This window comes from Paralichthys olivaceus, chromosome 8 (assembly GCF_024713975.1).
Source record: "Paralichthys olivaceus isolate ysfri-2021 chromosome 8, ASM2471397v2, whole genome shotgun sequence".
In the NCBI taxonomy this organism is placed as follows: domain Eukaryota; kingdom Metazoa; phylum Chordata; class Actinopteri; order Pleuronectiformes; family Paralichthyidae; genus Paralichthys; species Paralichthys olivaceus.
Genome location: NC_091100.1, coordinates 6,057,806 through 6,084,967, shown reverse-complemented (window position 1 = coordinate 6,084,967; position 27,162 = coordinate 6,057,806). Strand labels below are relative to the sequence as shown.

The 27,162-nt window shown below is 45.1% G+C and overlaps 2 protein-coding genes and 2 long non-coding RNA genes across 4 annotated transcripts in view; 2 read left to right on the top strand and 2 right to left on the bottom strand.

Moving 5' to 3' along the window:
- The window catches only part of LOC138411156 (uncharacterized), a 36,608-nt gene extending 23,666 nt beyond the window's left edge, over window positions 1-12,942 (top strand). The window contains exon 3 of the long non-coding RNA XR_011243803.1: window positions 11,195-12,942. This is a non-coding gene — a long non-coding RNA (uncharacterized lncRNA). The remainder of the gene's footprint in view (window positions 1-11,194) is intronic.
- dchs2 (dachsous cadherin-related 2) lies at window positions 311-27,121 on the bottom strand. The gene is made up of 20 exons (XM_020101281.2): window positions 25,077-27,121; window positions 22,444-22,635; window positions 22,131-22,362; window positions 21,282-21,518; window positions 19,054-20,082; window positions 18,778-18,965; window positions 18,144-18,243; window positions 17,889-18,058; window positions 14,687-15,521; window positions 14,198-14,437; window positions 11,158-11,292; window positions 9,689-9,898; window positions 8,625-9,485; window positions 8,428-8,541; window positions 7,569-7,780; window positions 7,326-7,477; window positions 6,490-6,620; window positions 6,109-6,395; window positions 5,277-5,418; window positions 311-3,830 (listed from the first exon to the last, which is right to left on the bottom strand). Exons 1-20 carry the CDS (start codon window positions 26,820-26,822, stop codon window positions 1,237-1,239), a joined length of 9,807 nt encoding a protein of 3,268 aa, XP_019956840.2. The 5' UTR covers window positions 26,823-27,121; the 3' UTR covers window positions 311-1,236.
- LOC109638344 (uncharacterized) lies at window positions 8,481-10,012 on the top strand. Its single transcript, XR_002203322.2, has 2 exons — window positions 8,481-8,611; window positions 8,701-10,012. It is a non-coding gene; the product is annotated as an uncharacterized lncRNA (long non-coding RNA).
- Window positions 15,743-17,269, bottom strand: LOC138411155 (uncharacterized). The gene is made up of 2 exons (XM_069530192.1): window positions 16,981-17,269; window positions 15,743-16,947 (listed from the first exon to the last, which is right to left on the bottom strand). Exons 1-2 carry the CDS (start codon window positions 17,133-17,135, stop codon window positions 15,888-15,890), a joined length of 1,215 nt encoding a protein of 404 aa, XP_069386293.1. The 5' UTR covers window positions 17,136-17,269; the 3' UTR covers window positions 15,743-15,887.
- Window positions 27,122-27,162: the final 41 nt, after the last annotated feature.

Genomic DNA, 27,162 nt, shown 5'->3' with positions numbered 1-27,162 from the left:
ACAGCTCATCAGAATCATCTTTTTTCTAAAGCCAAACTAAGCAACGTGAACTTACTTTACTATAAAAGTGAAATATTAGTATCAAGGTTACGCTTGAACACAAGTTTTACCAAACGTGGGTCAGTCTCAGCTGCCAATCATGACGTTTCCAAAGATTCTTATTTTTATGCTATTTACCTTGTTGTCTTATTGTCTTCGACAGAAAAGTAATGTTTTATTTTTATTTTGTCTCCTATTAAGATATCCTGTCTAAACAAAATTAACAAGCTCATTATCATATCACACTTAAAAAATTCGGAACCTGAGAACATACAGAAAAAGGTTTCTTTATTAAAAATGGATTGGAAATTTATTAAAATTACAACTCATACATTTTCCTGGATATTGTACACAAAGTGCTGTTTATTGACGCAGTGTCTATAAACTACAGTTATCACACTTAAAGACAACAGAGAACATTTGTGTCCATGATGACAAGAAGTAAAAAAGAAAGAATGGAACTGCAAATGAAAATGTGTCATCATGCTGACCTGTGACACCAGGACAATATAATCCCATGCTTTGAATTAGTAATAGAAAATTGTATTGGTAAAGAATCATTTTTAAGTTTTTGTCTTTTTTAGCTGGACAATAAATACTGAAATTAAGAATTGAAGGAATAAAATAAGTTCTGTTCATCATGGGATTTTATTGGCAGAATAAAATAAAATGTCGGCCAGATTTTAAAATGCTGTTTTCTTTATTATTCCAGGAAGATAGACCACAGAACAATGCTTCCTTTCTTTGGTTATTAAAGTTAAATCAATTTAAAGGCTGCCACCAACTGCAAAAACAAAGTGTTTCATTTTCTGTGCATATAGACATGTTTACCGTAAAACATTCAATAATGAATTGCCGACTCGAACATCTGCTCTTAGTCTAAGTGCTGCATTATAAATATAATGCAAGGCCATGTTCCAGATATTAGTTTTATTACAGAAGCAAGTTATAAAATCAACCACAATCAGTTATTGAATGCCTATATTACCTTCTTATGAAAGTTCTTTCTGGTATCACCCCTTTAAGTCTAATCCCACTGATAAACTGGGACAATTATTGGAATAGGTCATTTTACCCTGAACAAGACTGTTCAATAAAAATCAATAAACATAAATTAATACTAAACTGTGCAGTTTCCCTTGAAATCCCCCCAAAATACTAAGGAACACACCTTCAGATAGTGAAGGAAGCTCCTGTCTACACCTGTATTTCTGCCTCCAATAGGCTTGCAGTGAGGGGCCCTGAATCAAGTCTGATACCCCCCACCCCAGTATCAGAGACAACTGGTGAGGCACTGGGGGTCCTCATGGTGAGAGACGACAGTGATGGAGAGAAAGTCGGTGTCATGGCTGAAGGTGTAAGTCCAGTGTTCCTGGCTAAGGGGGAATATGCATATCTGCGGCATGAGGACCTCCTGCTCAGGCTTGGCACACGACCCAGCTTCCGTGGAGGTACAGTCCTGATGCCAGGCTGAGCCACCCCTGTTATTAAAGGTGGTGGGTACATGAGACAGCTTGATTCTGCTGCAAAGTCCTCTCGACCACCCTGAAGCTCCTCATCAGGGAGCATACCGATATCAGTGAAGACGGACGCCAGTGTCTGGAAGCTAGGTTCCCAGTCCAGTAGGTAGTCCCAGCTGTAGCTGCCCTGCAGCTGCTCCTCTAGGCCCACCAGTGAAGAGAAAGAATCTGCTAAGCAAGTGGCTTCAGAGAGGGGAGCGTATCCTTTAGTCCCCATGTTCTCCTCCAAATCCCTCACCCTAAGTATTGCAGGCAGCAGCGCCTCACCTCCTCCCTCTTCTTTGAAGTGGTGGAGGCTTTCTGTGCTGGCTAATCCTGAGACAAAACATTTATTCATTGTTAAAATATGTTCTGGTCCTACATCGATCGAGTGGCAGGAGATATTGTCTCCAGGTAAGGCAGAGTCTGGGATCTCCATGCCTTTCACAGGTTCATCTCTTTTACGACAGGGGTATTCATTAATCCATTTGATCTCCTGGTCTTCAGCCGTCTCACCTTCTGCTGATCCACGACCGCTCGAGTCAGACTGATTGTATGGGCTTGATACGTCGCTCTTAGTCACCACAATACTGGGCCGTTTAATCTCTTGAAGAGAGATTATACTTTGGCTGTTGGATCTGCTGAATGAGCCTGTACATTGGTTCAAGTTTGCAGCAATAGCAGCAGTCTTTTTGATTGCAGTTTCTTTAATCTTGTACCGAAGAACCATGCCAACAAAAATGACAAGAACAAGGAGGAAAGTGATTAATGACACACTCAGACTGAGCATGTGTGCATCAAGGGGAACCCCGGTTAGTGCCTCTGCTGAGCTGGAGATATTGACAAAAACCAGGCAGGTGGTAGACTTGGAGCCCAATCTGGGACTACTTGCAGATACAACGAGCTCCGCCATATCCTCACTGGCATGACCTCTTCTGCGAAATACAGGACCCGACACAAAGATCCCACCAATTGTTTTGTTTATTGAGAAAAATGGTGAGGAATTCACCAGGGAGTACTCCACCATCCCATCCACCCCTCCATCATGGTCCATCGCCATCACGTAACCGACTGTCTCTCCATGTTGGACATTTTCTGGCAGTAGGAAGTGGTACTGCTTCTGGGTAAAGACAGGACTGAACTCATCCACTCCGTTGATGGTCACCTGCACTCTCACTGTAGCTGCCTTGTCGCCTTTATCCCTGGCCTCCACTATAAAGCAATACTCACTCTCGCGTTCAAAGTCAAAGGTCTGTCTGGTGTGAATGTTTCCTGTGAGGGGGTCAATAGCAAAGGCCTCCTTCCTGTCAGGGCTGCCGCTGCCATAGTCCATGAAGCAAGAAGATAATATTGAGTAGGTGAGCTGGCCATAGTGGCCCAAGTCATTGTCAACTGCAAGGACCGAACAGGTGTGTGTAAATGCTGGGAGGTTCTCCAACACTGAACAGTTAATGGTAGGGAACATGAAGTATGGAGTGTTGTCATTTTCATCCAGCACTGTGATGAAGATGACTGCAAAAGCAATGTTACGTTCTTCGGATGAGTCGCCACCGTCAGATGCTCTAATAGTGAGGGTGTATTTTGAGTCTTCCTCATAGTCAAGAGATTGGTTGACAACTAAAAGGCCAGAATGAGGGTCAAGCTTGAGGTGACCTTTGCTGTTCCCAGAGATAATGTCATACCGCAATAGGCCATTGGTTCCCAGGTCTAGATCTTGAGCACTGACCTGCACCAGTTTAGTACCGACTTGGCTGATCTCACTCACTTGTGCATGGTACTCGAGGCTTGAAAAGACAGGTGCATTGTCATTGCAGTCCGTCACAGTCACCATAATAACGGCAGAGCTGTTCAGTGGAGGATTTCCTCTGTCAGACACACTGACGGTTAGTGCGTAGCTCTCAGTGGTCTCACGGTCTAAAGGGTTACATAAAACAAGCTTTCCCAGATTTTTCATCTGATTTTCCACTTGAATCATTTTTACTTCCAGGCAGAATCGCTGCTCCTCATTCCCCCTGATGATGGTATAGTCCAAATGTGTATTTTCGGGGCTCCAGTCTTGGTCCTCTGCAGACAGCGTCAGGAGGGTGGTGTCTGTGTGGGTGTCCTCTGGGACAGTGAGGGTATAGATGTCCTGGTGGAACAATGGTGCATGGTCGTTGGTATCCAGAATCAGAATGTCTAGGGAGGTGACAGTGGAGCGGATTGGATCGCCTCCATCTCTTGCCTCAACCAGAAGGTGGATCAGGTTGCTGTTAGTTATGGCCTTTAGGGGCTTGTTGGTGAAAACTGAACCTGGAAGACATAAATGTATTCAGCTGTAAGTATCTTTAGTTCATTTTGATATTTTTTTATATGAGAAATGGATCCAATGACTGTTGTACTGAAGAACCGATTGACTCGTTGCTAATAAAAGCCCCATAGACCCCTTTCATTAATGTTGCTGTTGAGTTTTCTGTTCTCACATTAAACATATGCAATTTACAGAGATAAGTATGATACATTTTTGGTCAGTTGGTCGAGGCAGATGTATGTAAATACTAATTCTTTATTAATGCTCCGTTGGCCATAGTTGGCCATAATAACTTTGTAACGTGATACCTCAATGATCAATTACTAAAATATATAACCCCTTTAACCGGATATTAGTTTCTGCTTCAATGGTAGACGGACTTTAGCAAATAACTGGGCTCAGCGACGTAAAAGTCTTAAACTCATTGGAATTGACTTAACGGATGGTTTAACAAATATACAGATTGTTCCTGGATTTTTTTCTCTCCAGAATAACAACCATAAAACACATCTGCTTGTATGAAAATATATTGAAAATTAAATCAAAATTGCCCTTCTCATTTGACACCACAACACAACTTCATTTCCTGAGTAAAATTAAATGAATTCCATGTGCAGGCTAAAAGAGAAATCCTTCTTGGATGAAAATGAAGTGTTTGTCCATCCAATTTATTTTTCCACTTCATTATTGCCACTTGAACTTCTCTACAGGATGACTTTATTAATTCTGAGGCTTTGCTCTAAAGCGGCAGCACCATTTGTTATTTGTCAAACTGAAAGTCACGGCACTACAAAAAGCACCATATGACATTTTTGGATACTACTTTGAGAGCCTTGGTCAACATGGATACAAACTTCACTGTCCATTAGTGTTTTTCACCGCAAAACAGTACATTTCTCTGATATTAAACCTTGAGGCTCAAACGTGGTAGAGGTCCAGAAATCTCTCATAAGTGTAAAAGACTGGCCGGTTGCTTGTTTGGGTTCAGTTCTGTGGGACTTATCTTCTTTCTTTGCTTTGGGGATTTTTCAAAGCCAGATAATAGGACAGGCATGACTCGCTTAAAGCACTTTATCCTAGATTTAAAAATATAAACGTGGAGCCATACACTGCTACTGGCAGAGTGAATTCTCCTGGTAACCTCAGATTCTGTACTGTGTATGCAGAGCTGCTCATGACAAGGCAAAGACTTTCCCAGTGCCAATTTATTTGATGCAGGACACTTCAACTTTGCCAAAAACTGCTTTTCACAGAGAGAATAAGAAGAGTGAATATGAAAATCAGACCAGCTGACAGTCCTGAGTCAGGAAATTTGTAAAGACTGAAGTAATATCTTTGACAGAAAAACTTTCCTGTGTATGTTGTCCATCTATTTACTATTTGCTATCAGTGGAATTCATATCAGAGCTTATGGAGGGTTTATCTACTGGAAGTTTGGACATTCTTACCATTGTCTGCCTGGATGTAAAAGCCCTGTAAGGGCGAGGAAAGCAGTCTGTAGGTGATCTCGCCATTGAGTCCAGAGTCTCTGTCTATGGCCGACACCGACATAATTAACGTGTCTGTGGAGACCAACTCCGACATCTCCACCTTAAAGAGAAAATAGAAGTAATGATTCACATTTGCAGCTTGATCGTGATGAATTTCGGTGTCTTAATGTTTTGTAATTGTAACAGATGCGTTCTTAATGGATAATGATCCATTAATGATTTATAAATTCTAATTTGTAAAAACAACTTTTGGGTTGCTTGTCTTTAAAAGATCTGGTATATAACTTGTCTTAAATCTAAAGTATTAGGAAGACTAATGGACTGCTACTCATTTATCCTCAGAAACAGAACTGCAAAGTATCTGGAAGTCCATTAATTAATTAACTTATGATGAAGAGTTTTTTTCCTTCTATGTCTAGTGATTAAAAGTCGAGGTATCTCAACCTCTGCTGCTTGTTTTTCATCGTACTCTTCTAAAATTGTCTGTAGTGAGTTCACCAATTTAATGGAGACAGTAAATACCAATTTAATAACTTTTTCACTTTCTAATAAGCATTTAAGTCTGCAGTAGATGTCAGTTTTCGATCAAGGTTCACAGCTTCTGCCATCTAAAATTCATGAGATATTAAAAAAATTCCGCTTTCAAGGATGGACAATCTGGAAATCCAAAGGTTATGATATGTTTCTTGTGTCATTTTATCATTTAATATCATTTTATTTGTGGCTTGATGCCCCCGACCAGTCAGTGTCTGTGTCCCCTACTTTTTATTGATGAATAAACCCTCTGTACCTGGTAGGAGACCTGGGTGAAGACTGGAGCATTGTCATTGACGTCAAGCACTTGAACTGTGACCTCCCCTGTGGTCTGGTGGATGGTGTCAGATGCCCAAACCGTCAGTGTGTACTCGGTCCGTTCCTCATGGTCCAGTGCTCGAGTCAGAGTGATCACGCCCGTGTATCGGTCGATTGCAAAGGGACTGCTGGTGCTTCTGTTGTCTGTAAAGCTGTAGGTGATAGTTGAGCTCAGGTCCACGTCGTTCGCCGTCACCTGGGTGACCATGTAACCTGCCGGCAGATCTAGAAACAAACAAAAAATGTCAAGAACATCGTACATAATGAACATGTATTATTAAAACCATTGAGGGGGAAGGGCTGTGAGGTTTGGTCTTACTCTCTGCTATAAGCACAGGCTCCATGGGGGGAATGGCGGGGCTGTTGTCGTTGACGTCCACCACTTGGACCCTGATGGTGGTGGTGCTGCTGAGTGGAGGGTTCCCCCTGTCTGCTGCCTGCAGAACCAGCCTGCAAGATAAAGGGAGTAAACAAATGATTGCACTGATTGTGTATGGATTTATAAAACGAAATTATACCAAGTCGTATTATTTATGATAACAATTACAGTTGTTTTCTTTGGGAAATCTTTTAACTACGTTCTGAAACCACTGATTCAAATTGTATTTCTTCTGAATAGTGAATATGTTTTAAAAAGCAAGAATGACGCAAGAGAACATCTGATTCGTTGGATTTTACCTTCTCAGAAAATGTGACAGTTTGAGTGTGCACAGTCATTATGAAACTGAAACTTAGGATGCTCAAGATCAAAAAATGTCTATTTGCTTATTTAGACATATTTACATATTTAGGCAAATTAACTATAACTAATAGTTGCCTATGAGAGCCTCATAAGACTTTTTCTGATTCTTAAAACATTATTCTGCTATGACTTGTGATCTGCTTCTAAGTATAGGGTTAGTAAACTTGTGAAACTGGTCTGAGAGAAACACACTGCACCCCCTAAAATAAACCAAAAAATATTTTTATTTATTTGATTTAAAATCATCCCGAGGTTTAAATTTAGAAGTTTAGACATTTAGAATAATCTAATCCCAGTAGCATGTTATCTGCTTTGTAACTAAAACCATGACTAAATTGACAGAAGTCATTCTTTAATGTCAAACATGCTTTAAAAGATCACTTCATACTATTTAATGTGTGATTTCAACGTACTTGTATGACGGAGTGATCTCGCGGTCCAGTACAACATTGGTAGCAAGGATCCCTCGCACAGAGTCCAAGATGAATGCTTCGTTGTGGTTTCCAGACACGATGGAGTATTCAATCTGCCCGTTCACTCCGCTGTCAGCATCAGATGCAAACACCTGTCGAATAAGAATATATCAGATCAGAGCAATTAAATATATGATGTCCTGGATGTTGTTGATGAAGGGGGCTTTTATACTGAGGTTATACCTGCATGATGTAGGTGTTGTGCACTTGCCCCTCCCACACAGCGGTCCTGTAGCTGCTGTGTTCAAACAGAGGTGCGTTGTCGTTGATGTCCAGCAGGGTGATGGAGACCCTGCTGTGAGCCATCTGCAGCCCGTTGTCAGCCAGCACCACCAGCTGGATCTCAGGGCCCGCCTCAAAGTCCAGAGAGTTGTCTTTCTGCAGCCGGATCTCCCCTGCACCAGAGGGAGGGAAACCCCAGAGAACAACATATAGGTCAGGGCCAAAGTGGGAAGCTTCTTTTCAAATACATCATGTTGTTATACCTCTGTCATCTTTTTACCAGATAACAGAAAAATGAGGGAAAAGCAGTGGAGAAGAAAACCTAACTTTTTATCCATAAAAATGTTTTGACAGAAGCACTTCAGGGTGAAGACTTTGTGGTAACCCTAAAATTCAGCCCTGTGTTGGTCGGACATTTTGTATTTAAATGTCTGTGTCAAAACATGCATCCAAAATAAAGTTTTAGCCTGAAAATAACAAAATCAGGAAGGCACCAATCATAATTATTTAGGAAATTCTTGTATATAAACAACAAGATCGACCTGATAAGTTGAAAGGACATTTTTGAAGAGAGAGAGATGGAAAATAAGACACTGAAATGTTCCTGTTGGTTCTCTGGAAACTTTTGTGGAAAAAATAAAATGGATGAGTTAACGAGAGTTTGCACTATTTGCATAACTTGAATAGTAAAAGCAGGACATTCCTGCAAAAACACATGAATAATGCAATCTGCTAATTATGCTGCAAACAGAATTCTGGATGCACAACAAGAAAAACAAGGAAAAGCACATTTCTTTGCCATATTCCACATGTTTCTTACCTGTGTGACGGTTTATGGAGAAAATGTGATTCTCATTTCCACTGAATATGGTGTAGGTGATCCTTTGTCTGCTGTTGGTTTGGTCGCTGGCCTCCACTTTGGCAATCCAAGTGCCTTGATGAAGAGAGAGTGGAAAGGTCATTGACGTTTTTGGTATCGATTGGAAATAGAAGGAATAACGGAGGTAAAAAACCTACCAGCTCTACTGTTCTCCTTCACAGTGCTGTTGTACACTTTGTTTGTGAACTGCAGTCCTTCATGTTCTCCCTTCAGGTGGATGAAGACCAGGCAGGTGGAGGTGAGAGCGGGTCGTCCTCGGTCTGAAACCTCAACCTGCAGCTTCCGCCCCGAGAAACCGGCCCTCACTCGTCTCCGCAGTGAAATCTCTCCGGACTCAGCGTTGATGTCGAACAGGTTTTCTTCATCAGACAACGTGAACTGTATCGTCCCGTTCTCACCCTGGTCATCGTCTCTGGCAGTAACCGTGGTAACTATCTGGTTTGGGAGAGTCCTCATGGAGATCCAGGCATTGACGGGATTCTGGTCACAGACCGGCACGTTGTCGTTCACGTCCTCCACCTGAATGGTCACGGACACCATGGAGCTCAGAGGTCCCTGAGTGCAGCCGTCCGTGGCCACGGCTCGGAGGGTGTACTGAGCCCTGCTCTCTCGGTCCAGAGCCCTGGTGGTGAGGATCACTCCTGAGGAAGCGTCCACAGAGAACGCCCCCTGGCTGCTGTCCTCTGTCAGAGAGTAGGTGATGTCCCCGTTGGACCCCTCATCAGGGTCAAAGGCGCTGACTCGCAGGACCTCAGCTCCGACAGGTAGACCCTCGCTGACGGAGGCGTGGTAACTCTTGCGTCTGAACGACGGGATGTTGTCGTTCTGGTCCAGCAGCAACAGCTGGAGTTGGGTGGAGGAGCTGAGAGGGGTGGGGCCATAGTCACGGGCCTGTATGTTGAGTGTGTAGTTCTGCTTTTCCTCGCGGTCGAGGACCTGCGTGGTGCTGACAACACCTGTGTAACTGTTGATGGTGAAGCGACCTCTGTAGTCGTCACCTAAAGAGGATCACAGACACAGTGATATTGAATCAGTTGATAGATATTAAGCAGTGATCCATAAAGTCTAGACAGAGACTAGTCAAGAATGGATGATTCCAATGGAGAGTTTTGGTGTTCATTTCACGATTTCCCTTCATTTTCTCACCCAATTAAGTTTGTTTCTTTCGCCGTCGTAAAGAACAATTACCTGTGTTCCTTACCTTGTATGGAGTAGTGTATAGTTCCATTTTCTCCGTTGTCGGGATCAGAGGCCTGAGCGGTGTGGATGATCCCAGGGGACAGGTTTTCTGGCAGGCTGATCTGGAAGGACGAGTGCATGAAATCTGGAGGGTTGTCGTTGTCGTCCAGCACCGAGCACAGCACCGTGGCCGTGCCCGTCAGAGGCCGCGCGCTGCTGTCGCGAGCTTGAACTGAGGAGAAGAATTCACACATACACTCAGTGTCTTCCAGGATAACTCAACTCCGTATTATTAAAGTCAGATTAGACTTTTCAAAGCTGTAAAGATTTATATGAAAAAGAAAAACCTGCCAACATGAAATATTCTGCGACAGCTTTAATACTGAAAAGAACTCAGCATTCATCTGCCGCCAGAGAAAATTGTCCCCACATATTTCTGTGTTTCCCAATAAGCCCTGTGTGATTCTGGTAACAACTTTACGTCGTCCAGGCTTTCCTGTTATTTCATCTTCTTATTAAATTTAATTGATCATCGCGCTGCCGACTGTAAAAACATTGTGATAAAACATCTGAAAGCAGTTCGTCACTAAACACTGCTGAATGGCTTGAATGTAATTACTGTGAATGCCCACGAGAGAGTGAAAGCAAACACTTGAGCGGACTCAGGGTGCAGCGGTGCAGTCAGTGGAGGTTAGATATAACACCATCCTGCTGAAACTCTACTGTTTCCATATCGTAAATCAATCTGCTGAATAACAGCAGGCAGATATTAGTTTGGCTGTGAAGCGCAGCAAGAGAATCAGAAACCCAGAAGGTCTGTTTGATGAAGACTGAAGACGACAACTTTGCTTCATTTTATTTTATATTCTGTATTTTTACAGGTTAGCGCCTGGGGTTCGGGGGTTCGAACCCGATGCCAACCAGGGCCTTTCTGTGTGGAGTTTGAATTTTCTCCCTGTGTCTGTACTCCAGCTTCCTCCCACAGTCCAGAGACATGGAGGTGACGTTAATCGGAGACAATAAATCGCCTGTTGGTGTGAAATGTGATGTTTGAGTGGTTTTAAATCTCTGTGTGTCGGCTGGTTAGCTGTCCAGGGTGCATCCTGCCTCTTGGTCAACGTACGTCGACATGTGCGTCATTTCTGTTTTCAAAGACCACATGATATTGTCTTTAGCAAGTGTGACAGACTATGTCGTTGTGTGTGTTGTGAGAAGAAGAATTATAAAAAGAGAGAGTGGAGCCAGCAGGACGTGAGCCAATCAATCTGTGTAAGTGCTTTAAAAAAAGACAAGAAAGAATCAATACTCAGCCGTAAATGCTGATATTGTGGTGGTGGCCACAAATAAATCCAAATATGCAAAACACTGAGAAGAGTGAAAATATTTTAGCATTTTTGGTTCATTATGAAACTGTAGTGAGAAAGAGGACGTCAGGTGAGTCCTTCAATGTGATCTAACTTAATTGTGCGTGTGTTTGTTCGTGTGTCTCACCCCTGAGAGTATAATGCTGCTGCTGCTCTCTGTCCAGGTACGAGGTGGTGGTGATGAGGCCGGTGTAAGGGTTGATGCTGAACAGCTCGTAGCCTGGACCCGGCAACAGACTGTACCACACCACAGCGTTCTCCTCTGAGGGACGGAACCAGAAGGTCGAATTAAAACTTGTACGAAACAAAAACTGATTTCAAAGAACGCAAGGAGAAGTGGAAACTTAAGGCACCATTATATGTGACTGTCATCCAGCTCGTCTGTAAGGTTTGATTTTCACCTCTGTCTGGTTTTAAATGCAGTGTTTTTTTAATTACATATTTCTAAAGATGGAATTCTATATATTTTATGTGATGAAACAACAACCAGATATTTTCTAGATATCCTTAATAAACAATACATGTATATATGCAGACATGCATGAGGAGGGAGGGGTTTCCTGACCAAAACAAGTTCATGATATTCTTAAATAATGTTTGCATGTTTTTAATTAGAACCAATAAGGAATGTTTTTCTTCTTCTTTGAATCTTTACATTAGCTGCTGTCCAAAGGTTCAGTTTAGCACCTCATCAGCAGGGTTCATGTTTCTGAACCCCCCCCCCCCCCGACAAAAACCTTATCTGATGGTCAAATTGAAAACAGGACCAGGGCGTAGAAATCACACAGCGTAATGTGTCACCTTTAAAAGCTGACAGAGCTGACCTCTATCTGAGCCCTGCTGCTCTCATGCTTCTCTAACGCTCCTCCTGAAGCCACACATCAACCAATGGAAAGAAAAGGTTACCATGGTTTAGTTTAGTTTAGTTTAGCTGCTGCTGCTGCACAACAATATGAGTGTTTTACGTCATCTCAGTTTCAGATGATCTTCAGATAAACTGTCAGGAGCACAAGAGAATGAAACGTAGGCCTGTTCCTCTCTTTACTTGGGCAATGAACAGATGCAGCTTTCATGGATATGAGACCATTTGAAAGCTCTTAGTCTGTGTTTCAGAAAAATGTGTTTAGTCCCTATGAAACCTGTAAGTGTCTCGTTGGATAAATGTTTTGTGCATTTGTTTATTTATCAGCTGGATTTTGCAAAAACTGCTGAATGAATCTTCAGGTTTGAATCCTCACAAAGACCAGGAATTCTTTTTTGCTTTCTTTAAAATTGGGAGATTTTTTTTACAAATTAGGGAAACATTTGTCGATCTTGATGAAAATAAATCTGGCATGTTTAGGAAAATGATGATGATGATGAGTGTGTGCAATTTGGTGCAGGAGTGTTGGGCCTTGGCGGCGGTATGCACTCTTCCAAATGTTTCTGGAGGTTAAGGAAAATATAATGAGACTAAACTAATACTGGTTGTTGCTGTATGTCAGGTTTACCATTAGTGATAGACTCCCAGAGAAAAGCAGTTTTAATAAGTTTTTAAAAAAGTGCGTTGAGTGAACGCTTACAGATGCCAAGAGCTTTTGTACCTGAAGAAGTGGGTTGCATTTTTTAAATAACTTTGAAGGTACAATTACAAATATAATGTCTTGAGTATCACTATATCATATGCATGCCAATGTTAAAGAGAGTGATTTAATGATTTACTGAAGTTATTGGGTTCTTGTTTGGTGGAAATCTGTCACGCAGTTTGTGCCAAATCATGCTGACAAACACACAAACGGGTGAAAGCTCCCTGGTGGAGGTAAAAAGTTGATTAACACAAAAGTGTTGTATGTGTAACTGCTGTACTGTAGTGGTACTGTGTCTTACAAATGTCTGCTGTGATAGTGAAAATAAAAAATCCCTCTACAAATAACGAAACTGCCTGTTTCCTTCTGACCCCAAAGAATGAACAACCATTTTTAAAGAACTGAAATCCGTCTAAACGTTTGAACATTTGCTCGACTTAGTGGAACTTGGTGTAAGACAGAGGTTAGCTGTCACACTCGCTGATATTGCACATCTCCTCTGACTGACTCCAACACATGGTAACTGGAGACAGAGGCACGAAACAATGGTCATCTTCTTTTGGGGGGGGGGGTTGATAATCAAATAAGAGCGGTGGGTGAGCGGGCTGAGCTGCCAGAGCGGGCAATTCGAGGAGACGGATGAAAACACGACGCCTCTTGGCACAGATGGCTTGGATTATGGAAATCATCATGAGACGGGACCTTTCAATTCTCCCAGAGGAGCCCTGTGCTTGCTGTTCTTGGACAATTCTCACCCCCAAGAATGTTCACTCACGTCGACACCCCCTCCTGCAGGGATACGACCCTCCATCATCACAACCCCACGGCATCTAAAAGGAGTCGTACTGTCAACACGACAAGATGAAATGGGATTTCGGAGGCCCAACGTGTTAAAATAAACAGGCCCGATGTGCAGATTTGTGAATGTGATTGGGGGTCAGATGAATGAGATTTGCTGGGATGTACAGTGAAAGTAGCTCGTGAAGAAAACACACGCACTCAAAAGGAGCTCCTGAGAAAAGGGGCAGAGGTTTGGTTTGAATTAAACTTCTAATGGAGTGAAACAAAACAGATGATAACCTTGATTCACTGCAGCGCTGGAGGTTAACACAAACATGGCGGGGCGCTCTGTTTTGTCATGTGGTGCTGAGATTTAGATATAATAGAAGGGGACTGTTGTGCTGCTGCTTTTACTGAGGAAAAGTTATTTTCTCTTTTCAACATTTAATTAACCAAGTATTTTTTTTTTTAAATCTGGTATAATATTTAAAATGTGTAAGAGCTGCAGAAAAAAAACTGCATATGTGTATAATGAGTCTACGGGTTTACAGACATATGCTGGTGCTGCCATCTAGGGACACTGAACACACACTGCCACAGGATTTCAGGGTGAATGCTACAATATACAAACTGCACTTCATCTTTTCCATTAACACCTAAAAAGTAAATGGTAGTTTATGTTTGTTTCATAATCCATAATTCATGGATCTTGACAAAAAATAAAAAATTAAGCATATTTAGTGACTGATTTCTATGAGTGTTTGTGTTTTAGTGCGGCTTGATTGAATTTCAGGGAACTGTTTGCACCACTCTTGCTGTTACCTGAGTCTTTGTCTGTGGCCGACACCCTGACCACTGGTTCTCCGGGGTCTCTGTTCTCCGCCACACTGGCGTTGTAGACGCTCTGACTGAAGACGGGCGGCTGGTCGTTCACGTCCCCTACCTCCACTGTCAGGGTCTGGGTGGAAGAAAGCGGTGGAAGGCCGTGGTCCACGGCACGGACGGTCAGGTGGTGGAGACGCTGCGTCTCATAGTCGAGAGGAGCTGAGAGAAACAAAAGACCTGGAGGCGGTAGAAGAAGATGGACTTATAAAATAATAATAAACTGTATAAATATATAAAGCACTTTTTAAAACAGCATAAGGGGCAATGGTTTCTTAATCTTGACCAAACAGTGCATTTTAACATTGATTATTGCTGTTTAAAAAAAGAAAAAACTTCATATTTAAAGAGATTTAAACATCAGCCAGACCTAATAACTAATTAACATAATCAACCTGGAGTTAAAAGAAGTCAAATTATAAAAAATACCTGTTTTCTCCTCTAGTGTGAAGAATCCATTAGTGTTTCCAGCTATGATCACGTAGGAGACGAGTCCATTTTCCCCTTTATCTCCATCGATGGCCACAAAGTGATGCAGCAGACTCCCCACCTCTGCGTCCTCCATCACCTGAGCTGTGTCCACAGACACAAACACTGGTCTGTTGTCGTTGACGTCGAGCAGGAAGACCTGAGCCGTCACTGACGTCTGTTTACGCTCCTCCCTCCCCTTTGCCTGGTCGGTGGCTGTAACGGTGAAGGCAAAGCTGGGGGTGGTCTCCCTGTCTAAAGGTGCAGCCACCGTCAGGCTTCCTGTGAGAGGGTTGATCTGAAAGGGCAGGCGTGACGACGAACCAGGGTCAAAAGTCAGAGTGTAGCGGAGGGCACTGTTAGGGAAGGTCCCGTCTGCGTCTCTGGCGTGGAAAGCAAACGCCAGTGATCCGACTGTGGCGTCCTCCCTCAGACCGAACGTCACCAGTTTATCAGGGAACCAGGGTGTGTGGTCGTTTACGTCCTCCACCATCACGCTGACCAGCACAGACACGTTTGCTCCAGAAGCCAATCCAACGTCTTCAGCTCGAACCATGAGGAGGTACTGCATGGCAGACTCGTAGTTCAGCGGCTGGTTGACGTATATGTCACCAGAGGAGCCGTCGATGCCAAAATGGACGCTCCCATCACCCTCAGAGATGGAATAATGGAACTTCCCTTTGTCTGAAACACTGGCGGAGCCGATGACAGTCGCCAGCTCTGCGTCCTCTCTCACCGTGAAGCGCCTGATGATTTGGTGATTGGTGTGTCCATAGAGAGCCTCTAACCCGTGAACCTGCAGGAGAAACACATACATTCAAATATCACTCTGTGGCGTTTGACCACGCCACGGGGTTCCCCTCACGACAGCCAGAGACAGACCAGTTCAACCATTGAGGGTTTAGCATCTTTTATTTAAGGTCAAACTGAACATACAAAACATGGAACTTAACAGGTCCAGCACTATTTGCTGGACCTTCAGCTTCACCCCCGTGTGTCCTTCTCTCTCCCGAGTCTAGTGCGTTCTCCCTTTGTTCTCCCAGAGTTCTTTTGGAGGCAGCTCTGCTGCCTCCTTTTAACGTCTGAGGATCAATCAGCTAACAGCTCTCACCTGTGCTGATTGATCCTCAGTGGTGCAGGTGAAGGTTCTCTCGCCGCCCCTTCACCTCCACATACCCCCACCGTCAAATTCAGGCCCGGGAGCTATCCGGCCTGAACTACTCCCCCCCCTCCCATCCGGCCAGGGGAGGAACCCAGCCCACCGACTGAGGCGCTCCGGGGGTCGAGCAGGTGGGCGTCGCGGGACGCGGCATCCCTCAGGCGGCCTGGAAGGTGGGCGCCGCCGCACGGGCACCTTGGACCCCGGAGCAGGTGGGCGCCGCCGCAAGGGCACCTTGGACCCCGGAGCAGGTGGGCGCCGCCGCACGGGCACCTTGGACCCCGGAGCAGGTGGGCGCCGCCGCACGGGCACCTTGGCCCCCGGAGCAGGTGGGCGCCGCCGCACGGGCACCTTGGCCCCCGGAGCAGGTGGGCGCCGCCGCACGGGCACCTTGGCCCCCGGAGCAGGTGGGCGCCGCCGCACGGGCACCTTGGACCCCTCAGCAGGTGGGCGCCGCCGCACGGGAGACCCCGCCGACCTCGGCACCGGGACCGGAGGCGTCAGCTTCTCCGCTGACCTCGGCGCAGGAAGAGGAGCAGGACCCGGAGGTGTCGGCTTCCCCGCCGACCTCGGCACCGGGACCGGAGGCGTCAGCTTCTCCGCTGACACGGGAACAGGAAGAGGAGTCGGCCCGGGAGGTGTCGGCTTCACCGCCGACCGAGGCACCGGAACCGGAGGTCTCGGCTTCCCCGCCGACCTCAGCGCTGGAACCGGAGGCGTCAGCTTCTCCGCTGACACGGGAACAGGAAGAGGAGTCGGTCCGGGAGGTGTCGGCTTCCCCGCCGACCTCGGTACCGGGACCGGAGGCGTCAGCATCTCCGCTGACACGGGAACAGGAAGAGGAGTCGGCCCGGGAGGTGTCGGCTTCACCGCCGACCGAGGCACCGGAACCGGAGGTCTCGGCTTCCCCGCCGACCTCAGCGCTGGAACCGGAGGCGTCAGCTTCCCCGCTGACCCTGGAGCCGGACCCATCGGCTTCACCGCCGATCGGGGACCAGCGCTCCCCGCCCTCTCCAGCTCGGTGCCGCAGGTGAGGCGCTCAAGCCTCATCCTCTCCGTCTGCCTCAGGAGCTCCTCCATCTGCCTCTGCGTCTGCCTCAGGATCTCCTCCGTCTCCTTCCCCAACGATTGTACCCAGTCCCTGGCTGTGTGAGGTCCCTGTTCAGGTGCCAGTGTGGCGTTTGACCACGCCACGGGGTTCCCCTCACGACAGCCAGAGACAGACCAGTTCAACCATTGAGGGTTTAGCATCTTTTATTTAAGGTCAAACTGAACATACAAAACATGGAACTTAACAGGTCCAGCACTATTTGCTGGACCTTCAGCTTCACCCCCGTGTGTCCTTCTCTCTCCCGAGTCTAGTGCGTTCTCCCTTTGTTCTCCCAGAGTTCTTTTGGAGGCAGCTCTGCTGCCTCCTTTTAACGTCTGAGGATCAATCAGCTAACAGCTCTCACCTGTGCTGATTGATCCTCAGTGGTGCAGGTGAAGGTTCTCTCGCCGCCCCTTCACCTCCACACACTCATTTATCCGCACAGTATCACACAGAGCAAAACACCGAGGAGGAATTACATGATGTGAATCACATGGCTCATAAAACAGAATAATCCTTTTTGAACAAGTTTTAAATAAAAACATGAATAAGTCATAAAAGATATAAAAGCCTCTGTCATATTAATCACATATAAATATATTCTATTCTACAGTTTGTGTGCAAATGTGTTATTGTTGTTTTTAAATGTTTCTGATGAAGCTCTTGATGGTTAAAGTTGAAAGTTTTGGGAGTTTGCAATTTATAGTGTTTGGACTGGGTTTCTTTTTTTCCCTTAAAGAGTAAAGATCAAGTCTCATGAGTCAAAAAACTGCAAATCAAATAAAGGTAATACTAACAAAAATAATAATAATAACAATAGAGAGAAGGGGTCTAGGGTATGAATCTAACATCCAACAATTTTCATTTTAAATGAAAATCATAGATCTCATTATGGAGCAGATTAAAGACTGTACCTGTACATGGATGACAGCAGTGTCCTCCTGAGACGGGGCTCCACTGTCCCCGGCCGTTACTTTAATGGTGTAGAACGGTTCTGTGCTGTGGCTGAACCCCTCTGTGGTTCTGATGTCTCCACTTTTACTGTCAATCTCAAAGTGTGTGAGATCATCAGCCTCAAAACCAGCTGGAAACAGAAGGAACTCAATGACAAACAGCTTTAAACACGAGTCCTGTACCGTAAATAAAACGTCACTCACTCAGGAACTCACCTGTGACCAATGAGAAGGTAACTGTTCCATTTTCTCCTGCGTCGAAATCTTTGGCAAACATGTTTGTCACCAAGGATCCTGTTGGTAAATCGGCCCAAATCTGCAGAGAAGAGAAGGTTCAAGAAAAGGGCAAAAATACAGTAGATCATAAAAACCTCTTCAAACATTTACAGCTGTAGATTTGAGCCGGGTGTCTTTTATGCCTCTGTGTAGGTGTATCTTCCAGTTGTTCATATCATTATTGCCACATATTCACACAGTAGAAATGTTGGACCTTATCTGATGAAAACATACTGTTGTAAATACCCAGAATGAGTCATTAAAATGCAAACACATTGAAGTGCAGCTTTTAAAATGATGTCATATGAGTTAGGGTTGTCACAATATTTTCAAGTGGCCAAAATAATAACTGGTACTTTTAGAAATAGGACGATAAAACTGAAGATTTGAAATAATATGAAAAATAACAATCTCTTATTGCCCTTATAGTTCATGCTGTCTAAAGATAGATATACAAGTGCACATGCTCTTTCTTATTATATGGTACGAGTTACCATAAATGAAAACCCTACATTTTCTGGATGGATGGACGGACGTGCTAAAACCACAAGATTCCTAAAGGCCTTGTTCCTACCTGCAAGTTGAGCTCCTTGTTGGTCGGCAGGTGTGTAAACTGCGGAGCGTTATCATTGACGTCAGTGACCAGGATCTGAACGGTGGCAGTGGCGTTGAGACGAGGGTGACCCTGGTCTGTAACCATCACCTTCAGGCTGTGTTGACTGTGCTGCTCCCGGTCCAACGCCACCCAGTTGATGATTTCACCTGGATGGATGCAGAGAGGAACGAGTGACTTGAGGTTGAACAGGGAAACACAACATGACCCCAACATGTCCCTGATGTGAACATTTACCTGTTTTAGAGTTGATGCGGAAGAACTTCCCATCCGAGAGCAGGATGTAGGACAGCTGAGCATTTTTCCCAGAGTCCTTATCCACGGCTTTCACTGTTCCCACCAGGCCTTGAGGCGACGACCCCTCTGATACAGTGAAGAAGTAGACGTCACTGCTGAACACTGGAGCGTTATCATTGATGTCCAGAACCAGCACAATCACTGTGGCTGTCACTGTGGTGTTCGCCAGTGAGGCGTCATTGGCTACGGCCGTCACACGAAAACGATACTTGGATTCTGTCTCGTAGTCCAGGTTGTGTGAAAGATACAACCATCCCGTCTTTGGATGAACGCGAAATGGAGCAGGAGGGAACCCAACTTCTGCCTCCAAGGAGTAGGTGAGGCCCGAGTTTGATGTGTGAGCACCCCGGGTCCGGTGCGCCCTCACTTGGATGACCCTGGAATCTTTACGGTATCCCTCGCCTATCTCCACCTGGTAGACTAAAGTCTCGAAGGCGAGGCTGTCCTCAGCAGCCGTGCGGTCCACATTGACAGTGAGAGTCAGAGTGGAGCTCAAGGAAAACTCTCCTTCATCTTTAGCCAAGATTTCTAGGCTGTACCTCTGCTGATGATCCACCTGTAAACTCTGGTTTAACGTCACTGTCCCGTGGTTGGGGTCGACGACAAATAAACCATTCCTGTTACTTTTCAGGTAGTACTGGACCCTCCCGTTGGCACCACTGTCAAGGTCATGTGCATGAGTGATGAACACCACTGTTCCTGGTAGAGTGTTCTGGGACACAGTGATGGAGTCACTGTGTTTGGGGAAGACAGGAGCGTTGTCATTGATGTCGGCGATCGTGATGTTGACCTGAGTGGTGCTGTAAACAGGAGACGTGTTGGTGTAGGACTGAAGAACCAGCAGGGCGTATGGCTGCGTCTCATGGTCCAGAGGTTTGGTGTTGCTGATCAGGCCGGACTTTGGATGAACTGAGAACAAACTCAGAGGGTCACCAGAGGAGATTCGGTAGGACACAGATTCCTCAGCATCTGTGAAGATAAGAGATACTAATTTCAACCAACCAAAACCAACCAATCAACCTACAAACCAATCAACCAATCAACATACAAACCAATCAACCAACCATTTAACCAACCAAAATGTACTTAATATATTAACGACATATAGAAAAGAGTAACAAGCTCAAACTGTGTCTAATACCTTCTGTAAGTGGCCTCAGATCCACATAACATCTACATTATTCATGCACACTGGTGTTGGTAGAAATCCACAGTCACGTGTTGGAGGAACAAACAGTTGAACTTGCAGCAGAACATTACCACAAAGACACAGCACGCACACTCAGTAAGCAACATTAAGTAATTACAGTCGGTCAGAAGATCCCATTAATCCCTCCGAGTGTTTGTGCCACTTTAACAGCAACAACTGAGACAAGCAGAGAGCTTAACGCTGCCCGACCCCCGTCAAACAGGCCCAGTGCTGCTGCTTTAAGTTGAAGTGTTAATCCGTTAATTGATTAGACAACCTTAAACGACTGTCTAGTTCAGGGGAGTGGTTTGGCTGCTGCAGGGAGTTCATGGGGGTTAGTGACACAAAACAAGGACTAATAATAATCCCAGAAAACTGGGAAACCATCAGAAGAGAGAGGAGACTGTGTAATTTATGTTTGATTCAGTATTAAACAGAAAGCAACTTAAAATCCAGTTTTCTCTTTCCAATACTTCCCAAATGTAACTGTGTCCATTCATCACATACATTTAAATACACACATAACAACAGATCTCTTCAGAAGAACAATGATACAAAATACAGCGCCGCTCTACTTTTACGACTTTCATCTTTGACCGGTAACAATACTGATAAAATATATTGTACATTTGTCTCTGGCCCTTTATCACCTGTCATCTGCTCTTGTGGCTAAAGAGGATTGAAGATTAAACTTTTATTGTACTGCTTCTCGAGCAGTTTTAAATGTGCTTTGTATATAAGCTTGTTTTTATTTGAACTCTGAAACCTGCTTTTTACAAAAAGTGAATACTGGTGCAGGTTTCATGTAGTTTAGTGATTTTCGCTGTCTGTGAGAAGATGCAGAGAGATATTTGCCTTTTCACTGATAGTGTGAAGTAATCTGATTACTCTTATACCAGTCAGTGGTCTGTCAACCTCACATCACACTCCACTCCTCCCAGATGATCAAACAAGAACATGGTCAGAATCGCTCTCTCACCTGACAGGTGTGTGGCCGCCACCGTCCCCACAGACGTCCCCGGCGGAGCGTCCTCTGGCACAGTGAAGGAGTAGCGTGACCTCTGGAACACAGCTGGAGCCTGAGCGCTGCGCAGGATGTTGATGGTGACCTGTGCGGGTCTGAGTGACGTCAGACCCCCCCCATCCTGCGCTGATATTGAGAGCTTCACGTTGGCGGCTCCGAGGTGGGTCAGCGTGGAGGTCAGGAAGAGCATTCCTGAGGACAGTCAATGAAATTCAAGTTAGGTTTTGTTTATGATGCTTTAAGCATCAGGATATAGAGTCATTCTAAAGTCCCGTCTTTAACATTAAAAACTTAAAAAAATTGTGATTGAGTGTTTAGTCGTGTGCACATAGAGACACTTTACTAATATAGGAGCTTTATCATGCAACTTTATTGTACTGAGTTGAAATGTTACTTAGTATGACACCATGTCTGAGTTCTAATCGTATTTCACACTCTGCCTCATGAGGATATAAAGCTTTGGGCTTTCTGCAGCGCCCCTGCTGAGCAGTGACACTAACAATCATATCATGGGGACTTACACAGAGTGAGCAGCTGTTTATCCCTGAGCACCGAGACAACGGTCACACACGTTACCTACAGACGAGGGAGAGGATCCACCTGATGCTGCAGCTCTGGATACAGCTGAATGTACCTGAACCTCTCGTGTCTGTACTTAAACCTCTCGTGTCTATGCCAGAACCTCTCATGTCTTTACCTGAACATCTTGTGTCTGTAACCGAACCTCTCATATCTTTACATGAACCTCTCGTGTCTGTACTTGAACCTCTCGTGTCTGTACCTGAACTTCTCGTGCTCTCCTACCTGTTTCTTTATCCAGTGCAAACAAACTGGACACGTCACCAGGGAGGATGTTGTAGGTGACCTGTCCAAACCTGCCAGAATCTCTGTCTGTAGCGATAACGTTGAGGATGTCTGTGCCCGGCTGTGCGTGGCTGCTGATGCTCACGGTGTACTCGTCAGGGTTAAACACTGGAGTGTTGTCATTCAAGTCTTCTATCTCAATGTGCACGTAGGTTTGAGCACTCAGGCCGTCCTGCAAACGGAAACGATGAGATAAGAAGTTTGGAAATTCAAGAAACAGTAAAAAAATGTAAAAGCCACAAGAAACACTCACTGGATCTTCAGCTTTGATCAGAATGTCGTGGACCGTCTGTCCCGAATCACGATCGATATCCTGAGACACACACAGCTCTCCAGTCTGAGGGTGGATTTGGAAGAGCGGGTGTTCGTCCTGTGTGTCGAAACCATCGCACAAAGAGTAGAGCACGGTGCCGAAGTCAGGGCTGTCTGCATCTGTGGCCACAACCTAATGAGAAAAAAAGACACAAATAAAACTACAGCTACAGATTCTACACAACAAAAACACCAGATATTTGAGAAAACATCATCTTTTAAATCTCTTCTCAAAACACATATTTTTAGGAAAAAGCTTTTTATTGATTCCAGTTCACCGTTGATCTTTTACTTTATCCTTTCTGTTTTATTTTACTATCAATCTTAAATTATTGTTGGGGCTCCTTATTGTTTTTCTTGTATTATTTGCCTCTGTCCTGTCATATTTCATCTTGTTTTAACTTTATAAAGCACTTTGTGTTGAAAAAGTGCTTTATAAGTAAAGTTTATTATTCATATCATTATTATAAAACAGCTCACCTTTTTTGAAAATGTTCATTAGAATGAATAAACATTTGTCATATATTCTTGTTGGAGGTGGTTTTTAGTTGTTTTAAACAAACAATTAAGTTGAAGAAGAAAATCTTAGTATGAATATTAGTGTTTAAGCCCTCTGATCTAAGATGCGACCATCAGATAGAAGACACAACTTTTACACTGTCTAGTTTTGTATAAGTGTATTCATTGATTATCTATAATAAACTCATTAGGTTTTGGTATTTTCCCAGTAAACCATGTTTCATATTTAAATAACTTTAGTTGTGTATCCCTTTTAGGTGTAAATCTTTTATTAACAATAGTGAAACACTGGTAACACCGGTGTGATCTGTCAGTGCTGAGATGTGTTTTATCCTTGGTAGTAACTGAGTCATGTTCAACATAATAAAATAAAAAAAATCCCAAACTGAATCACTGGTGGCAAACATGAGACACAGAGCTGCTTTCATGTTTCCGTGTGTCCGTGACAAGAGAAACACTTCCAGCCATAAAGATGATATCACCTCAGACTCTATGAAGTTGTAGATCCAGGTCAAGGTCCGATCGACGCGTAAACACATATACAGTACTTTCAGGTAACAACATTTCAGGGACGCTCCAGTGTGTTCTCATACATGGTTACTTGATTTATACATATCTAATACATGTTTGAATAGCCGTGAGTCGTCAGTTTATGAGTATTGTTTGTAATCCTGATCATATCCTGTGACTTGTTAATGATGGTTTTCATGTTCATTTGAAGATAAAAGGTGGATGAATCAATTCTAGGTTTTAATGTCAGCCAAGAGAAGCATCTTAAAATCCTGGATATCTTTTTATATCTGAATAAAATCCTCTAGAGCTGAGAACATAAAAGCAGAATTAGGAACAGCTTCTTCCCACAGACCGTAAGACTACTTAACTCACTTTGAATTTACACAGGGATGATAAACTACCTTGGCTTTTAAACTATTATTTATTATGCCAACGTTTATGTTTTTTCAGATGGAAGCCTCCTGCTTTTTACAGACATCATTGTGTTGCCTGCTGTTTTCAAATCCAGATTTGTGCATTATTCTGTTAACCTGTGTTACACTCTTAAAGAAAGTGAAACAAAAACATTCCTCTGCATCTGAATCCAAATGTAATCGTGTTAACAAATAAACCAAAGCAACAAGCAGAATGTAGCCCTTATTCAAATTCTATATATCATTATGTTTACAATAAGCTCATTGACAAACACAACTTCTTTTGTAATGTGCTTCAGCCTGTACCAGGCAGGAGGAGCGTGGTGCCAGGCATCACAACAGCCACAGCGCTGAACTGGACAGTGTGTGTGTGTGAGTGTGTGTGTGTGTGTATTCAATAGAACACTGTTGTCTTTTGTGTAAACACACTGAGGGCGACTTTTGTCTTATGAGACAACAGAAATGAGACAGTATGAGATGTTGAGTGTCCACAGCAGAGACTTGCACCTGAATATTCAGGGTCTATGATGAGCAGGTCAGTTGATTTACTGAAATAACTGACAGCAGGAACAAGTCGAAAAGCAAAACCTTCCAATGGACTGTGTGGAGCAGCAGTTCTCAGCCTCTCTGACATGTGACCCATGGCACAGGGCAAAGCCCGGGCCCTGAGCAGAGAGGGGCCCTGAGCAGAGAGGGGCCCTGAGCAGAGAAGGGCCCTGAGAATGGATGATAATTTAGTTTGTTTCAATGTAGGGCCCCCAGGTTATTTTCTACGAGTTTTTATGGTGACAGATATTAAGGCCTCTTCTTTGTCTGACCAGTTCTCACCTCCTCTGAATAACCTGTGTTATAGAGGATCCTCTAATTCACAGCCCAGATGAATAACCAGAAAACTTAAAGGGTCACTTCATCCAAAATTTGAGAAAATATTAACTTTAACACTTATTGTTCTAGTTTTGACAATGAATTGCCGTCTACACAAATGCTTTAAACAAATGTATTGTGGTGAAGGCAGAACTTTCTGATACCGATTTCTCAAAACATAGACAGACCAAAACTAACCTGACTTGGTGATGTGAGGTAATATGTTTTTTGTAATCTATGTGCACTGATGTTTCAAACAACATACTTGTAAGAAGCAGCTTCCGATGGCACCGTGCTCTGGTATGGACACGTTGTACAGCTGCTGCTGGAACACCGGCTCGTTGTCGTTGACGTCCTCCACCAGCACAGTGACCGTGGCCGTGGACGACAGAGCCGGCTCCCCTCCGTCCACTGCCACCACCAGGAACCACACCTCCATCTGTGTCTCCCTGTCCAGAGCTGCAGCCGTGGTGACCAGGCCTGACTCCGGGTGGACGCTGACCACACTGTCCTGGTTGGACTTGAGGATGGAGTATCTGACGTCCGAGTTGAGGCCTTCATCTGCATCTCGGGCCTGCATCTGGATCAGGGAGCTCCCCGGAGGAGCGTCCTCTGAGATGCTGATGACGTACACCTCCTTATCAAACGTCGGGGGGCTGTCGTTGGTGTCGGCCACCTTCAGGAGAAACACCCTCTCACTGCTCAGAGGTGGGCTCCCGAAATCTGATGCCTGAACTTTCAACTCATACAGGTCACGTTCCTCCCTGTCCAACTCTGCATTGACACACAAAGCATACAGGAAGTCATCTGTCTGCTTCAGGTCAAAGTTCCCATCACCTCCCTCCAGTGTGACAGTGACCCCCTCCTCCTCCAGGTCGGGGTCTGACACTGAAATCCGGGCGACGTAGTCCCCGACCACTGCTGCCTCTGACACCACAGCTTCCCCCGTCTCACTGAGGAACAAGATGCTGATGGTGGGACTGTTGTCGTTGATGTTGACCACTTTCACACCCACGAACGCGCTGCTGTACTCAGGCTGAGCCCCGTTGTCTGTGGCGCTGACGATCAACTCGTGGAACGCTTGAGTCTCAAAGTCGAGCGGCCTGTTGAGGTAAATCACCCCCGTCGTTTCGTTGATGGAGAAAACCTCACTCGGGTCACTCTGACGCCTGTTGATCTCGTAGGTGATCCTGCCATTGTCGCCCAGGTCGAGGTCAGTGGCGTGCACTTGACAAAGAGCCGACGTGACCTCAGCGTCCTCACGCACTGAGGCGTGGTATTCAGTCTGGTTGAACACGGGTGGGTTGTCGTTCTCATCCAGGACGTGGATGTTCACCTGCAGCGTCCCCGTCCTGGCTGGGATGCCTCCATCGAAGGCCTCGATGCTCAGGGAGTAGAAGTCCTGTGTTTCTCTGTCGAGTTTGCTGTTGAGGATGAGATCCAGGCTCATGTGCTTCACAGATCCGCTGCGATAATCCAGGTGGAACAACTCCCCCATCTCGCTCTCTGTGATCCGGTACCCCTGGGTGCCAAACTCACCCTCATCCCTGTCTGCGGCTCCCTCAAGATGAAACCGACTCCCCGGGGGGCTCAACTCTGATATCTCCAAGTCAACCTCCTCTTTGGGAAACACGGGTGTGTGGTCGTTCACATCTTTCACCTCAATCTTCACTCTTATCATCTCACCTGTGAGGGTGGCTGCAACAAAGTCATACCTGTCCCTGCTCTCTCTGTCCAGCACCACAGCCGTGGAGATGATCCCGGTGTCTGCGTCTATCTCCAAGTCTCGGAACACGTACGAGTCTCTGCTCTCTGAGATGAAGAACCCGGTGCTCGGCCTGGTTAATCCCGCTCCCAGATCTCCAACGATAGTTTTAGCGGGCAGGCCCTCTTTGACGGAGAGCGTCAGGTTGAACACCTGCCCGAGCGTCTGCGCGCAAAGCAGCCACAGGACGAGCGCACGGAGGAGCGACGTTGTGGCATTTTTGCGACCCATTCCCGCTTTGCACATGACTGAGACCTCTTCTTTAATGAGTCGAACCCCCCGCTACATGTTTTCGTATCAAACACACACCGATCACTCACGTTTTAGAGGACTTCTCCGAGCAGAAGCAGCTGAACGCACGGTGCATTTTTTGCGCGCAGGGAAGCGGCCAGCGGTCATGTCTCCATCGAGGAATTTCACCAGCTTGTTGCGTGATTTTTGGGAGATTTAACAATTCACACATGCAGGCGCGTAAATCCCTTTGGCTCCTTCTCACACCACGGAACAGAGTGGCCACAGAGCCAGGACCGTGCGCACTGGACACCCCTCCCTGCGGGCGGTGCGTCCCACGCTGATCAGCTCCATC

What these genes read in the sequence shown, in the direction of transcription:
- LOC138411155 (XM_069530192.1), bottom strand. Translation starts at nt 17,135, where the DNA reads ATGCTAAACCCTCAATGGTTGAACTGGTCTGTCTCTGGCTGTCGTGAG. An exon ending in GAGACGGAGGAGATCCTGAG is followed by an intron (nt 16,948 to 16,980) that starts GCAGACGCAGAG and finishes GGAGCTCCTGAG; the next exon opens with GCAGACGGAGAGGATGAGGC.
- dchs2 (XM_020101281.2), bottom strand. Translation starts at nt 26,822, where the DNA reads ATGTGCAAAGCGGGAATGGGTCGCAAAAATGCCACAACGTCGCTCCTC. An exon ending in TGATCAAAGCTGAAGATCCA is followed by an intron (nt 22,363 to 22,443) that starts GTGAGTGTTTCT and finishes TTCCGTTTGCAG; the next exon opens with GACGGCCTGAGTGCTCAAAC. An exon ending in TGCACTGGATAAAGAAACAG is followed by an intron (nt 21,519 to 22,130) that starts GTAGGAGAGCAC and finishes GACTGTCCTCAG; the next exon opens with GAATGCTCTTCCTGACCTCC.